Source organism: Mastigoproctus giganteus, chromosome 3, assembly GCF_048544385.1.
Source record: "Mastigoproctus giganteus isolate SK-2022 chromosome 3, ASM4854438v1, whole genome shotgun sequence".
In the NCBI taxonomy this organism is placed as follows: domain Eukaryota; kingdom Metazoa; phylum Arthropoda; class Arachnida; order Uropygi; family Thelyphonidae; genus Mastigoproctus; species Mastigoproctus giganteus.
In genome coordinates, this window is record NC_143577.1 from 129,668,721 (window position 1) to 129,686,402 (window position 17,682).

The 17,682-nt window shown below is 37.5% G+C and overlaps 1 protein-coding gene across 1 annotated transcript in view; it reads right to left on the reverse strand.

Annotated features, from left to right (window-relative positions):
• Positions 1-17,682, reverse strand: part of LOC150088268 (uncharacterized) — a 217,289-nt gene that overhangs the window by 160,125 nt on the left and 39,482 nt on the right. Inside the window, exon 3 of the mRNA XM_090370092.1 lies at positions 12,537-12,583. Within this exon, the coding sequence (XP_090226218.1) occupies positions 12,537-12,583 (47 nt within the window). The remainder of the gene's footprint in view (positions 1-12,536; positions 12,584-17,682) is intronic.

Sequence of the window (17,682 nt, forward strand, 5' to 3'; positions counted from 1 at the left end):
CCAGTCCGCAGTCGCAGAACATTTTTAGGCCACCAACCACGATCTTGATCCCAAACATGACTTTGAAATAGTAGACCACTCACGACACTTTCGCCACCGCCATGGCTAGAGTCACTTAACATATTAAACAATCCAAAGGCAATAAACCGCCACAAAGGCATACCTTTTTTTGCACAACCGTTTTAATGCTAGATGATAAGTGGAGTAAAAACAGCGCACGTCCGTGCAAAAATAGCACATGAATGACGTGCCTCAATCAGCTCATTTCACTTATCCGTTGTATTTGTATTTTGAATTTCAGTTGATAAAGAGACTCATTAGTCTCGAAAGCTACTGCCTGTTACTATTAGTATATTTTACATTAAACTGGGTTATAATTGTACGTATATTTGTTTTCTCAAAGGTTTTTTGTCATTAGTAAATAAATTTGATGAATTTGAAGTGCTGGTTAAGACATTCAAGATATTTTTGGGATATCAGAGACATGGTGCCACTCAGATATCAGGGATGCAGAATTGGAATTTGGGGACTACAATGTGTACAGAAAGGATAGACAGGATAGGAAGGGAGGAAGGGTTATGCTGTTAGTTAAGAAACACACAAAATCTAAGGAAGTGCATCCAGTTAACATAGATGGACAGTGCAATGTTGAGTCAGTTTGGTGCGACATAAACATTTGGAAAGCAAAAATGAGGGTAGGAGTTTCTTATAGACCTAATAACTATGATGAGTACAATGAACAATCAGAGTGTCTTATAATGGGTGATTTTAACTTCCCAGATATAGACTGGAACTTGAGGGTTGGTCACCCACACACTAGCAAGGCTTTTGTGGATTTATTGGATGATTGTTTTCTACAGCAGTATGTTAGAGAGGCAACAAGAGGGAGTAACACTCTTGATCTGATTATAAGCAGTGATTATTCATGCATTAAGAATTTACAGATAAAGGCACTACTAGGAGGCATTGATCATAGTGTGTACTGATGTGAGATTTACTTAAAGATGTAACTACTATCAGGGGTAAAGGGAAAGGTTTTTGCTTTCGTAAAGGCGACTATAGTGGTCTCAGAGATTTTTTAGGTTCTATACAGTGGGACCAACATCATCAGTTGGTCCCACTGTAGAGATGTTACCAACAGCAAATTCTAATGATAATGTTACCAACAGCAAATTCTAATGATAATGTTACCAACAGCAAATTCTAAGTGGGAAGCATTCAAGTTAGTAATTTTGGAAGCTACTAGGCTTTTTGTTCCAACACTAAGAAAGCTCTAGGATTAGGCCCAAATGGATGTCAGATGACTAATGAGACTCGTGGTAGGTAAGACAAATAAATGGGATGCACATAAATTGTCAGGCGACACAGAAGCGTATGGAGTATACAAGCTAGTAAGCTAGTCTGTAATCACGTCACAAGCGAATGCAGATTATGAAAAATCTTTAGCAAAGGATGCAAAGAAAAACAGCAAAGAGTTCTTTATTCGTATAAACTCTAAAAGGAAGGGGATGAATCAGATTGGTCCACTTGATATCAATGGTTTGACTGTATATGATCATTCTCAGACAGCTACCAAACTAAATGAGCATTTTGCATCTACATTCACACATGAGGAGTTATTCAAGGAGGAGAGGGCCAGATGTTAATCAAATTCTAACAAGGAGTTAAATGATTTTGTAATAATTGAGAGCAAAGTGGAGGAGAAACTGCTGAAGTTAAACATAAGAAAGGCACCTGGGGTAGTAGTAGTAGTAGTGGCATGTGATGCAAGAAAGCAAATGTATGAGCTTATGCAGCATCAGCCAAAAAAAAAAAAAAAAAAAAAATCACACCATTCCCTCCAAATGCCTGTCCAGTTCCTCCTTAAATTTATTCAACCTATTAACTTCCACAACGACAGATGGAAGTTTGTTCCAGCAATTAACCACCCGCTGGCTAAAGGCAAATTTCCGCACATCTATTCTACATCTGTCCTTTCGTAATTTGAATTTATGCCCCCTTAGGTTCGTAATCTGAACAAGTGGAAGGATCCCATCAGAATTCAGCATGCTGAACCCATTCAAGGCCTTATACACCTCAATCAGATCACCGCGCAGGTGCCTAGTCTCCAACCACTGCAATTTGCAGAACTTAAGCCTCTCTTGATAAGAGGATCTCTTCATTCCCCTCACCAATCTTGTTGCCCTTCTCTGTACACGCTCAAGTAAATCTATATCCTTCCTAAAATGAGGCCTCCAGACCTGTACGCAGTACTCAAGGCATGGCCTGACCATTGCCTTATACAGAAGGATAATCACCTCCTTTTCCCTGCTAGCAAAATTCCTATATATCATTGACAAAACCCCATGACCTGCCCTGGCAGCCTGCCTGCATTGCTCAGAAAACTTCATATCTGCCTGCACAATTACTCCCAGGTCTTTTTCATTTTCTACCACCTTAAGTGTAGTACCACACAGTTGGTACGTTTCTCTGGGGTTACTTCTACCCATATGCAGTACTTTGCATTTGTCAAGGTTAAACTTCAGTTGCCCCTTCTTAGCCCATCTGCCCAAATTATCTAGATCCTGTTGCAGTAGCACACTGCCATCACTATCATTAACAACCCTGCCAACCTTTGTATCATCTGCAAACTTCGACATTAAGCCTGATATACCTTCATCAATATCATTGATAAATATACAAAACAGTGGACCTAACACCGAACCCTGTGGGACTCCACTAATAACATTAGTCCAAGAAGAGCAGCACCCATTAATTACCACCCTCTGTCTTCTCGCACTTAACCATCCTTTTATCTGTTGTAGCAACTTACCCTTAATACCATTCTGCTCCAATTTGTACAATAGTCTTCCATGCGCAACAGTGTCAAAAGCTTTCCTGAAATCCAAATATATGATATCAAAATTATTTTTTGCATCCGGTTCCTTTGTAACCACATCATAATAACCAATCAAATTTGTCAGACAAGACTTTCCCTTAACAAACCCATGCTGTGTCTGAATTATTGCTGCAGTCCTGTCTAGATGATCCTGCAATGCATCTTTAACCAGTGACTCCATTATTTTACCCGGAACAGAAGTTAAACTAACTGGTCTGTAATTACTCGTGTCACCCTTCGATCCCCCTTTGTGAATTGGGAATACATTTGTACATCTCCAGTCCGTGGGAACCTCCCCTGGGTCCAAGGATGCTCTCATAATTATGGCTAAGGGTTTGCTTAGTTGCTTTGCCGCCTCCTTTAATATAAGTGGATAGATCCCATCCACCCCAGGTGCTTTTCTTACGTTTAACTTCAACAATTTCTCTTCCACTTTGCTCTCAGTTATTACAAAATCATTAAGATGAGATCTATCCAGTTATATTAAAGGAGGTGGCAAAGGAAGTAAGCAAACTCTTAGCCATAATTATGAGAGCATCCTTGGACTCAGGGGAAGTCTCCACGGACTGGAGATGTGGATATCTATCTCCAATTCATAAAGGAGGATTAAAGGGTGACAAGAGTAATTGCAGACCTGTTAGTTTGACTTCTGTTAGAGGGAAAATAATGGAGTCACCGATTAAAAAAGCATTGCAGAATCATCTAGATAAGACAATAGTAATAATTCAGAGACAGTATGGGTTCGTCAATGGGAAGTCTTGTCTGACCAATCTTATTGAATACTATGATGTGCTCACAAAGGAACTGGATTAAAAAAATAATTTTAATATCATATACTTGGATTTCAGGAAAGCTTTTGATACTGTTGCACATGAAAAACTGCTGTACAAATTGGAGCAGTATGGCATTAAGGGCAAGTTGCTACAATGGATAAAAGGATGGTTGAGTGGGAGAAGACAAAGAGTGGTAATCAATGGATACTGTTCTATGTGGACTAATGTTATTAATGGTGTCACTCAGGGTTCAGTGTTGGGCACATTGTTGTTTTGTATATTTATCACTGATATTGATGAAGGTATATCAAGCTTAATGTCAAGGAATGCAGATGATACAAAGGTTGGCAGAATTGTTAATAACAGTAATGAAAGTATGCTGCTGCATCAGGATCTGGAAAAGTTGGGTAGATGGACTGAGAAGTGGCAACTGAAGTTTAACATTGACAAATGCAAAGTACTGCAAATGGGTAGCAGTAACCCCAGAGAAATGTACCAACTGGGTGGTGTTATACTCAGGGTAGTGGAGAATGAAAGAGACCTGGAGTAATTGTGCAGTTAGATATGAAGTTTTCTGAGCAATGCAGACAGCCTGCCAGCATAGGTCATGGGGTCTTGTCAGTGATATATATGAATTTTGCAGGCAGGGATAAGGAGGTGATTATCCTCTTGTATAAGGCAATGGTCAGGCCACACCTTTAGTACTGCATACAGGTCTGGAAGCTTCATTTTAGGAAAGATGTAGAGTTGCAAGAACAAGTACAGAGAAGGGCAACAAAATTGGTGAAGGGAACAAAGGGGTGCTCTTATGAGGAAAGGCTTAAGTTCTGCAAACTGCAGTTCCTGGAAACTAGGCACCTGCAAGGTGATCTGTTTGAGGTATAAGGCCTTGAATGGTTTGAGCAGGCTCAATGCTGATGGGATACTACCGCTTGCTCAGAATAAGAACCTGAGGGAGCATCGATTCAAACTGAGGAAAGACAGTTGTAGAATAGATGTGCGGAAGTTGTCTTTAGTCAGGAGTTTGTTCCAGTTCATTGCTGGAACAAACTCCATCTGTTGTTGTGAAAGATGATAGCTTAAATAAATTCAATGCAGAACCTGACAAACATTTGGAATGAATGGATCAGTGAAATGGAAGGGATGGGTTTTTTTTTTTTTTTTTGGCTGATGCTGTATAAGCTTGCTTTCTTGCATCATGTGCCTCTAATGTTAAAGGTGGTCCACTCAGGCTCAAATAAGTATAGCCAAATAGGATGAAATGGAAGGCTCTGTATTTTTGCTGCATAGTTGAGTGGTAACATTTTCCTCCAAAGATGGAATGGAGGTTCGTTTGCCTCTTTATACAGACTGTGTACAGGGGATGTTCTAAATGTTCCTGAGGCATTCCTTAGGGTACTGTGGATAGTGTCTAATGAAATTAGTGCACTTTTCCAAGCCAAATCATAGATTGGTGATCAGTAATCCAAGTAAGATCTTATTAATACCTCTATAGTTAAAGCAGAGTTGCCACGTTGATGAAGATAGTACCTGACAATATTTAATTTTTTCAAGCAACTAGTTCTCAGATGTGATGTGTTGAATGAAGTTTAATTTATTGTCCAGGCCAAGAAATCTGATACTACTGGAAAGAGGTATGGTGAAATTTTTAAGTTGTAATTCAGGCTCAGGGTGGATTTTTTGTTTGTTACAGAAATGAATACAGTTCGATTTATAAGCTGATAAGCGGTAGCCATTGTGAGACATCCATAGCTCTATTTTGTTAATTGAGATCTGCAGTTGCCTCTCAATGGAATTCATATTTTTTCCTTGGCATGAGGTCATCTGCACAATGATATAATTCTACTGTACTTGGAATATCATGGATGAGACTGTTTTTTCTTATTAAAAATAGAGTAGGACTCAAAATAGATCACTGAAGGACCCCCCCCCTCCTCCTGCATATGGATTCTAGAAAGAATATTTAGATTACTAACCTGAAACGTTCCGAATGGATAAAGTTTTGAATAAACAAGAGAAGCCTTCCTCGTAGTTCAAAGATGTGAAGATCCCGTAAAATACCGAAACAGCACATTGTATCAAATGCCTTTTCTAAATCCAAACTTACCATATTAGCTGGCAATTTTTGACAAAAACATTCTGATGTTCAATTCTGCTTTAGCCATCATATCCAATGCAGATCTATTTTTACAAAAGCCGCACTGATTTTTATGCAAGAGGTTACATGACTCCAAAAACCAGGTGAGGTGCTTGAGGACAAATTTCTCCAGTGTCTTCCCTAAACAACTAGTTAAGGAAATTGGATGATAATTTACCGGATCACAGAGATCTTTTCCTGTGAATGCCCAAATTTCTGACATTTGAAGCATCTGACAGGGTATATACGGTTGGACATAACAGTTCAAATATTCAGCTTTTACAGAATTTTGTGGATTTGGTGAGTTGAAAGTTAGTATGATGGTTCTGGTTGGAAGCAAAGAGCCCTCCCTTTTAATTAGAATTCTCTGGACCTGAATAACGTTTTCATCTGAGAGCTCTTGTTTAATTTCTTCCTCAGATGCATGTAGAAGATCCCATTCTGTTATAAATCCTTTAGAGTAGATTAAGGTGGCATGACGTGACACTTCTATGGGAGTTCCTCGAAGTGTTTTCAATTTAAGTAACTTTACAGATTTCGACAAGACTAATACTCAAGATTTCTAAGAGGTACAAGCTAAAGATTATAATGATTTATGCACCAACATCGAGCCATGATGATGAAGAGGTTGAAGAAATGTACACTGAAATTGAGAGTCTTCTAGATGAGCAGAAAACCCACTACACTATTATTATGGGGGACTTCAATGCTAAGGTTGGAAAAAGGCAAAACAGCGCAGAAAGAGGAACTATAGGAAATTTCGAATTGGTGAAAGAAATAAAAGAGGTGAAAGACTTGTGGAATTTGCAGAATCTCAAGGAATGTCAGTAATGAACACTTTTTTCACGAAAAAGGTGAACAGAAAGTGGACATGGAAGAGTCCAAATGGATTAACAACTAATGAAATCGACTTCATCCTCACTAACAGAATATATATTGTGAATGATGTTACCGTCCTGAATAAGGTAAATGTTGGAAGTGATCACAGAATGGTAAGATGTACACTTGATATAGATGTAGGAAAGGAAAGGAAAAAACTGACTCGAGTAAATAATACAAAGGTCTTTGAAATAACAGAGGAGGATAAAAAGCAGTATGTACTGGAACTGAAGAACAAGTTTGAGCTTCTGCAGACTGCTCAGGACCAAGATATCGACGAGGAATATTACAACTTTCTGAAAGTGATAAAGCCCAAGAAACCTATAGGGAAACAGAAATCCAAAGAAGAAAAAATTAGTCAAGAAACACTTGTCATGATGAACCAAAGATGACAAATGAAGAGCAAGAAAAACACTGACAGGGAGAAAATTGAGTATACTGAGTTATGCAAAGCCATTAGAAAGAGACTCAGAGAGGACATAAGAAGATTTAACACAAGAAAAGTAGAACAAGCATTAAGGGAAAACAAAGGATTTAAATCAGCAGCCATGAGCAGTAATACAGAAAGACAAATGATACTGAAACTGAAGAATAGCGATGGTGCACTTATAAACAGCAGAGAAGGCATAATTCAAATAGCAGAAGACTACTATAGAGAATTATACAAGGAGCGAGGGAATGATACCAGCAGTGTGGAAGATGGATTGCAAAGTAGCAACACATACGACATACCCGATATTCTTCCTGATGAGGTAGAACATGCATTGAAGAAAATGAAGAATCGGAAAGCCCCGGGGGAACATGAAGTTACTGTACAGTTGTTAAAATTGGGAGGAAGAGACATAACACAAAAACTGGCAAGGCTCTTCACAAAGTGCATTAGAAAAGGTGTGATGCCTAAGCAGTGGAATAATGCAATCATAGTTTTGCTGCATAAGAAAGGCGATAAATCAGAAATTGGAAATTATAGACCAATTAGCTTGTTATCCCATATCTACAAGTTGTTCACAAGGGTCATTACTAACAGATTAGAAAGAATACTTGATGAGAATCAACCGAAAGAGCAAACTGGCTTTAGGACAGGATTGTCAACTATGGATCACCTTCACGTAATATCACAGCTAATGGAGAAAGCAAATGAATATAAAACACCATTATGCCTGGCATTTGTGGATTATGAAAAGGCATTTGACTCCATACAGCATAAGGCAATGTTTGGGGCACTGGAAAGACAAGGCATGGATACTCCATATATTATGATTTTGAAGAAAATATATGAGAGTGCTACATTCTTTATTAGACTAGACAAAGACAGTAGCAAAATTAAAATCGAGAAAGGAGTCCGACAAGGAGACACAATATCTCCGAAGCTGTTTACTGCTGCCCTTGAGGAAGCTTTCAGAAGATTAGACTGGTCGCAGAAAGGAGTCAATGTGAACGGAGAGTACCTAAACCATTTACGATTTGCAGATGACATTGTGGTCATAAGCCACGATCCCAAAGAATTAGAGGAAAATCTTAATCAGTTATGCACAGTTAGTAAGGATTTTGGACTAAAGATGAATATGGCTAAAACAAAAGTAATGATGAACAAGTATGCCACGGAAAGGGAAATAATGATTGAAGGAGCAGTAACTGAAAAGGTGGAGTCATATACTTATCTGGGACAAGTTATTAGCTGTAATAATGATAAATGGCTGGAAGTCAAGAGAAGAATAAATTTTGGATGGATAGCATTCAGGAAATATAGTCACATACTGAAGAGCAATATCCCAGTTTGTCTGAAACGTAAAATAATGAATCAATGTATACTCCCCACCATGACTTATGGAAGTGAAACTTGGGCACTCACTAAAAGAATGGAAGAGAAGCTAAGAACTACACAGCGAAGAATGGAACGAATTATATTGGGAATCAGACTGTTAGATAAGAAGAGAAACACATGGATTAGGCAGCAAACTCAAGTAAAGGACATTCTTATCAAAACTAAAGAACTAAAATGGTCTTGGGCAGGACACACAGCTAGAAGACATGATGACAGATGGACTAAGAAAATAACAGAATTGTACCCAAGAGGAGCTAGAAGAAAACCTGGAAGACAAAGGCGGAGATGGATAGATGAAATTCATGAGTTTTTGAGTAGTAAATGGATGGCCAGTGCTCAAAACAGAAGGAACTGGAAAGTTGCTGGAGAGGCCTTCATCCTGCAGTGGATTGAAAATGGCTGATGATGATGATGATGTTGTTTCGATCTAGCAACAGGATCTAGAAAGGCTATTTCTAGATCCTGTTGCAGTAGCATACAGTCAGTCTTCATATAGCACGATAGTTGCATTCCTAGAAACCCTCGTGCAATGCAAAATTGTGCAATATAAACAACAGGCCCTGTGGGAAAAATTGGGTTAGGTGCCGACCACCCAAGATTGAACACACATTTGTAACCAAAACATTACCAAACACAATAAATAATCGTAATAAAATACTTACGCATTTTATTACGACTATTACGTAATAAAATATTGCTAATTCTTTTACTTCTATTGTAAGCAAACTTGTTTTTTGTTTGATTTTCTATCCAAAGAGATGACAGGCGTTCCATCTCTTCCAATTCTTTGTCTTAATCTAATGGATTTTAATTACACTTTGAGTTGTTCCTGCTATGAAAGTTGATTTTGTTTTCTCTGCATTCTTTCTAATTCTCGGTGTTGCCTCATTTAGGTCTGTAGCATGTGCAATATCACATGGTCTTTCATTTCGCTCAAAGCGTTTCACAATTTCATATTTTTTCTCTATTGACAGAGGCAGACTGGCCATAAGCCTTACCGGGAAAACCGCGGTGGGCCAGAGGCCGGTGTGATTTTGGCCATAAACCATAGTATGAGGCCACTATAAATTTCCCTGGGTAAGAATTTTTGACCCAGTCCGCCTCTGTTTATCGATATTGCTTTTCTTTTTCTCTCTGAATCTGCAGTATCTTCACCAGGACGCTTCCTTTTCACACCTTTTAAATATTTTACTAATTTTTAGGGAATAAAGCAAAATTACAAAACGAGGAGGTACGCTTGATACACATAAACAAAGCTGCGCGTGTGTAGCAATTGAATAAACAACACAGTAAAGGCCGAGATACACTATTAACACCTCACATTTTACTAAAGCACATTTCTATGGGTTACTACCATAAAACAATAAAAACAATTTCCAGTTACGTTTCTGCTAGTGGAATCTGTTATAAACTCGATCTAATTGCATTTGCGATTATACCGATAGCTGGAATTGTGTTGGTTTTTACATTATTATGGTGAAATGTGTTTCCCCTTCACTGATATAAAAAACATAAATTCATTTTCAGAATCTTCTCTTCATTCCTATCGTGTTGCATTCGGTTGGGGTGAATTCTGTGTTCGACTGCCATTTCTTGTAAACACAAAGGCGAATCATGCATAAGCGAATTCGGTTCGTGTTATATAAGATATCATTCCCCTATTTATAAATTGTGTATGATGGAATTTGTGTAGTGTAAACACATGTTATACGAGGACTGACTGTACTGTCTTTACTGTAATTAACAATCCTGCCAACCTATGTATCATCTGCAAACTTGGACATTAAGCATGATATACCTTCATTGATATTTTGATATCATTGATAAATACACAAAACAACAATGGGCCAGCACCGAACCCTGGTAAACTCCACTGATAACAATAGTCCAAGTAGCAGTGTCCATTTATTACCACTCTCTGCCATCTCCCACTCAACCATCCCTTTATCCATTGCAGCAACTTCCCCTTAATGCCATATTGCTCCAATTTGTAAAGCAGTCTTTCATGTGCAACAGTATCAAAAGCTTTCCTGAAATCCAAGTATATAATATCAAAAATATTTTTTTCATCCAGTTCCTTTGTGACCATTAGTTGTTGTTATTTGGTTTTTAGGAGCATTAGCAACTAAGGCCATATTGCTCCGGGGATATGCAGTGGTCATTCCCTGACCTTTCCGCATCCTCTGTATTTTGTGGGCACGGGCTTGAACCACGGTCTAATCAAAAAGCATGTGCTATGCACTGCTGCTGCTCTTGCCCACCTGGCTATGGAGGTGCCGACCACATCGTAGTATCCAATCAAATTGGTCAGACAAGACTTCCCCTTAACAAACCCATGATGCGTCTGAACTATTACTGCAGTCTTGTCTAGGTGATCCTGCATCACTTCTTTAACCAGTGACTCCATTATTTTGGAGTCACTGGTTAGGAACAGAATTTAAACTAACAGGTCTATAATTATTTGTATTACCCTTTGAACCCTCTTTGTGAATTGGGGATACTTTTGAACATCTCCAGTCCATAGAGACTTCCCCTGAATCTAAGGATGCCCTCATAATTATGGCTAAGGGTTTGCTAACTTCCCTCGCTGCATCTTTCAATATAACAGGATAGATTCCATCAACTCCAGGTGCCTTTTTTATTTGAACTTCAAAAATTTCTCCTCCACTTTGCGCTCCATTATTACAAAATCATTTAGCACCCTCTTAGTAAACTTCTGTACTCCTCTTCCTCATGTGTGAATGTAGATGCAAAATACTCATTCAGTTTGTCAGATATCTGAGCGGGATCATCACCAGTTGAACCACCAACATCAAGTGGCCCAATATGATTCATCCCTTTCCTCCTAGAGTTTACATAAGTAAAGACATCTTTGTTGTTTTCCTTTGCATCCTTTGCCAAGGATTTCTCATAATCAGCCTTTGCTTGCCTAACATATTTTCTGACTTGATTACAGACTATCTTATATCTGTCATAGTCTTCTGTGTCAACTGATAATTTATATGCATCCCACACATTTTTCTTTTCTGCCACGAACCTCATTAGTTAATCTGACATCCATTTAGGTCTAAATCTTGAACAGTATTTACTAGTTTGTATGAAAAGTCTAGTAGCTTCCAAGATTAATTCCTTGAAGGCTTCTCATTTAGAATTTGCTGTTTTAAACATCATCAGTTGATCCCACTGTATAGAATTTAAAAACTGTCTCAGACTGCTGTAGTTACATTTATGAAAACAAAAACTCTTCCCTTTACCCTTGATGTTAGTTACATTGTTAAGTAAATACCACATCAGTACACTGTGATCACTGCCTCTTAATGGTTCCTTTATCTGCAAATTCTTAATGCATGAATAATCACTGCTGATAATCAGATCAAGAGTGTTACTCCCTCTTGTTACCTCTCTAACCTGCTGCTGTAGAAAACAATCATCCAACAAATCCACAAAAGTCTTACTAGATGTGAGTGGCCAACCCACATCTGGAAAGGTAAATCCCTGATTACAAGACATTCTGATTTACTGGCTCACTATTTCTCTGCACAATTGTCCGTCATACTCATCAGAGTCATTAGGCCTAAAACACACTCCTTCTCTCATTTTCTCTTTCCCAGTGCTTATGTCACACTAAACTAACTCAACAATGCACTGTCCACCAATATCAACTGGATGCACTTACTGAGATTTTATGTGCTTCTTAACTAACAGCATAATCCCTCTTCCCCTTTTACCCTGTCTAACCTTTCTGTACACATTGTACTCCCCAAATCCACCATCTTAAAAGGCTTTTGCTATAATATATAAAGCTTGGATGTCTACTTTATTCTACTAATAACAATCACAATTAGCAGACAGTGAAGTACCTAAACTAAGCAAAAAATTAATATGAAAAAGTTAATTAATAAAAAAATTATTTATGAATAGTAATATAATATTTTTAGTTTCAATTGTAATTTCAAATACCAATTATTACATAATCCACTTGGATCTGATTTTAACACATTGCAAATTCAATTTTTTTTTTTTTTTTTTTTTTTTGAAACTCACCCTTTGAATGCCATGATTTGTTTCATAACAATTGCCATTTCTATCACCTACATGAATAGTAAAAAAACATGCTTTAATCTAGATAAACGTATTTATATAACCTACTTCCATGATTACTCTTTTTAAGAAATTATTAGTGAGCATTCTAAAATAATACTATAAAATGATCTTTGCCACTGGAATGCTACATAGCAGATTAAAAAATCCATTACAGCAACAGGGTTTGGGATTATAAAATTTTAATTTTTCTGCTTGTACTCCAAAGTCTACACACCATACAGCAGGGGTCGGCAATCTTTTTTGAGTGAAAAGCTATTTTTGACTTTTCATCATTTTTTCAAAATTTAAAAAAAAGAGAATCCGAAGAGCCGCATCTCAGTTCAAGCTGGAAGGAGTGGGAGGGGTGCGGGTGTTTTTTAAGAAATGGAATAGAGTGGGAAGGTGTTTCATTAAAAAAATATTTTTTTTTTGAAATATTATTTATTAATCCTGAAAAAACCTAACAAACATCAAATTATGTAAGAATTAATGTTACTTTTGCTGCTGAACTTCTTGAGCGAGTCGCTCAACATCAGGCGAGTATGCTGTAATTTTCATCTTTAAACATGCTGAGAGATCGGATTGTTCAGATGGTTTCTTGATTTATTTTAAATACAGTTCATGTTTGAAAATATTTGTCCACAGAAATTTGTGGAACCAAAAACTGAGAGAAGTCGAAATGCAAATATTTTCAAAATTATATATGTGTCCCGTAAACTACTCCACACATCAAACACAACTGGTCTTGCTTTTTGAATTCATCAATCGCCATCCATTTGTGTAGAATTGCAAGGGCAGCCTTTTACCTCTCCAAATCCTCAATTTCAGTTTTAAGGCATTTTAGTCTTGCACTCCACATGTCCTTAATTTTTTCCATTTCAAATTGTGCTTCATGTGGGCTAAAAGTTAAAGAGCCCCAGTTACATGCTCAAAGGGCCGCATGCGGCTCGTGAACCACAGGTTGCCGACCCCTGCCATATAGGAACAGAAAAGACTATATGTATAGCAATACAGTTACAATTTCCAGGAATGGCAGGTCACTATTAACAATGCACTACTATACAAAAGTAGCAACAGGCAGATTTCCAACATGTATTTCTCAGCTATTGCTCTGAATATCACAACACGGACATTGTGATGTGCAGAGCAACAGCTAAAGGCTTTAAGTTAGGTATTGCAGCACTAAGTCACAGCCATTCCAAGAGCAAGCAAACCCAAATCATATAAGCAGCATTCAAATGATAACATAGACTTTTAGAGAAAACAGTTCAGATATGTATGTGGTTATGAATAAACACCATCACTAATATTGATCAGTCCCACTGTGCCATCAGGCAAGACACATCCAAAGCACAGAATTCAAAGTGGCTATTGGTAAAAACTAATGTATGATGGCATTTTACATTTCACTGTCCACGCAAAAGCAATGACTTTTAGTACCTTATTCAGAACACTGATAATGCTATGGCTGGCAGTTGCAGTGCAATAGATCAGGACTACTTATCTATTACACTGGATGGTGTTGCAGGCAAGTTGCTGCAGCTGGATATCAAGGGATGTGTGCTAGAAAGCATACTAAGATCTGTACACAAATCCATTTGTAGAATTCACTGTTCCTCACTCAAGGAGTCAACTCATTCCTGCATATTGTAAGATTAGTATAATCTGTCTGGTGTAGTAAAAAATACCAAGATTAGTATAATCTGTCTGGTGTAGTAAAAAATACCCAAAACTTTTTGTTGAGAGCACTCAGATTCAGTGCTAGAAAGCACACTAAGATCTGTACACAAATCCATTGTAGAGTGCACTGTTCCTCACGCAAAGAGTCCACTCATTCCCGCATATTGTAAAATTAGTATAATCTATTTGGTGTAGTAAAAAATACCCAAATTCGAAACATGATTTTCATATATTAATAAACATTCACTGGTTTGCCTTCTGCTGTGCAATTAACCACACACTTCACATAGTTTGACATGTCCATTTTGTACACAGCAAGGAAAACTACACATAGTGTTTCCACGTTGCACTAGGTATCAAATGCCTAATATGACTAACAAAGATAAAGTTTTCTTCAACAGACGGGCTTCAATTTGACAGATTTTATTTATTCAATTTGGGGATGGGGAATATATCTGCCTTCCTTCCAATTAGCTGTTAGCAATTCAAAAAACAGACAAGTTCCTACCAATCACAGAACATCAGAGTTTCACCAGAAGGTAGGAAAAAGAAGCACACTAATGGTGACAGCTGCAATGCAAAAAATTATTTCATGCTGCTACAACTGAATCCAAATATCAAGGGTTATGTCTTTGGTTTTATCGTATGATTTACGTAGAGTGCTACGTAAAGACAGTTCAATACCTGCCATGTGAGTGTATATTTATTTTGTAAGTTTATCCTACTATTGCCATAGCAGAATGCCTTGTAATAGAGTTTAAAATGTGTGGTTTTCCAATCAAATTAATGTAAATTTTAACTTACATCTTGCATTCATCCAACCACACAGTGAAACATCATTCTTTCAAGTAATTCTCCACGTACATCAAAAATATGTCCTCTAATGATCATATCATAATCTCTGCTTGCTGAAGGATTAACCAGTGATTACATCGATCACCTATTATGATAATACCATTGGAAATTAGTTTTATTTGATCCTCTAGTATTTACTAGTATTTGAATTATGAAACTATATCCTATATTTCCTATCTATATCCTAATGAAACTATATCCTACCAGGGGCTTAGAGGAGAATAGGCATTCTGTGTTTATCAGACACAGTCTAAAACACTGAGGGATCCAATATTTTTCTAATTTAAAAGATTAAGAAGTCCAGATGGCCTGCCTCCCTAAAATCCACTCATGCACACCTGCTCTATGGTAAGCCCTGTTAAGTAACTTTGGTGGCAACAAATGTGTAGAATGGTTCTCTTCAAGACGCCTGGTCAGCATGAAGAGTAAAAGACGACACAAGAAAACAAATGGCCCTCAGTCCCCACCTCTTATAGCAGCAAGAGGATGAGAGTGGAAGCAGAGGGTGCTAAGAATCTCTGGGTACGACCAGGCTGCCATGCATGGAAACTGAACTTGATCTGTTAACAACGTAAGTTCGCTCATCGGTGAAGACAGGATATTAGAGCTGGAAAAGGAATTTAAAAATGTGAATTGGAATGTCATCAATTTGGCTGAAACAAGAAGAAATTAATAACTCATAAGTTTATCGAGTGGAAATCTGCTGAACACCAATGAAAACAGTAAAAAGAGCGAAGTTGGCTTTCTGGTCCATAAAGATTTTATTATTATTATTACTATTAGCTACATGGTGCAAGGAAGCCTAAGGCTTATGCTGCAGGAGAGAGAGAGAGAGAGAGAGAGAGAGAGAGAGAGAGAGAGAGAGAGAGAGAGAGAGAGAGAGAGAGAGAGAGAGAGAGTCAGAAGTAGGGAATCACGAAGAAAGAAAAGAATGATGATATCCAGCCTTGTGGAATTTGCGGAACCTCAAGGAATGTCAGTAATGAACTCTTTTCAAGAAAAGGGCGAACAGAAAGTAGACATGGAAGAGCCTAAATGGATTCACAACTAATGAAATCAACGTCATCCTCACTAATAGAAGATATATTGTGAATAATGTTACTGTCCTAAACAAGATAAATGTTGGATCACTAAATGGAAAGATGCACACTTGATATAGATGTAAGAAAAGAAATGAAAAAACTGATTGGAGTAAATAATACAAAGGTCTTTGAGATAACAGAAGAGGAGAAAAAGCAATATGTACTGGAACTTAAGAAAAAGTTTTGGCTTCTGCAGACTGCTCAGTACCAAAACATCGATGAGAAATATTACAATTTTCTGAAAGTGATGAAGCCAAATAAACCTATAGGTAAAAAGAAATCCAAAGAAGAAATAATTAGTCAAGAAACACTTGTCATGATGAAATGAAGAGCAAGATAAACACTGACAAGGGACAAAATTGAGTATGCTGAGTTATGCAAAGCCATTAGAGAGAGACTCAGAGAGCAAATAAGATTTCCCACAAGAAAAGAAGAACTTCTGTAGGGAAAACAAATGACTTAAATCAGCAGTCATGGACAGTAACACAGAAAGACAAATGATACTGAAACTGAAGAATAGCGATGGTGTACTTATAAATAGCAGAGAAGGCATAATTCAAATGGCAGAATTATATAAGGAGAATTATATAAGAGAATTATATATACTATAGAGAATTATATAAGGAGCAAGGTAATAATGCCAGCAGAGGGGATGATGGATCACAAATTAGTAACACATATGACATACCCGATATCCTTCCTGATGAGGAAGAACAGGCATTGAAGAAAATGAAGAATCACAAAGCTCCATGGGAATGAAGTTACTGTAGAGTTGTTAAAATTGGGAGGAAGAGACATGACACAGAAACTGGCAACACTCTTCACAAAATACATTAGGAAAGGCATGACGCCTAAAGATGGGAATAATGAAATCATAATTTTGCTGCATAAGAAAGGAAAAAAATTGGAAATTATAGACAAATTAGCTTGTTGTCCCACATCTACAAATTGTTTGCAAGGGTCATTACTAACAGGTTAGAAAGAATACTTGATGAGAATCAACCGAAACAGCAAGCTGGCTTTAGGACAGGATTCTCAACTATGGATCATCTTCACATAATATCACAGCTAATGGAGAAAGCAAATGAATATAAAACACCATTATGCCTGGCATTTGTGGATTATGAAAAGTCATTTGACTCCATACAGCATAAGGCAATGTTTCGGGCACTGGAAAGAAAAGGCATAGATACCAAATACATTATGATTTTGAAGAACATATATGAGAATGCTACCTCCTTTATTAGGCTAGACAAAGATAGTACTAAATTTAAAATTGAGAAAGGAGTTCGACAAGGAGACACAATATCTCCAAAGTTGTTTACTGCTGCCCTTAAGGAAGCTTTCAGAAGATCAGACTGGTCGCAGAAAGGAGTCAATGTGAACGGAGAGTACCTAAACCATTTACGATTTGCAGATGACATTGTGGTCATAAGCCACGATCCCAAAGAATTAGAGGAAAACCTTAATCAGTTATGCAGAGTTAGTAA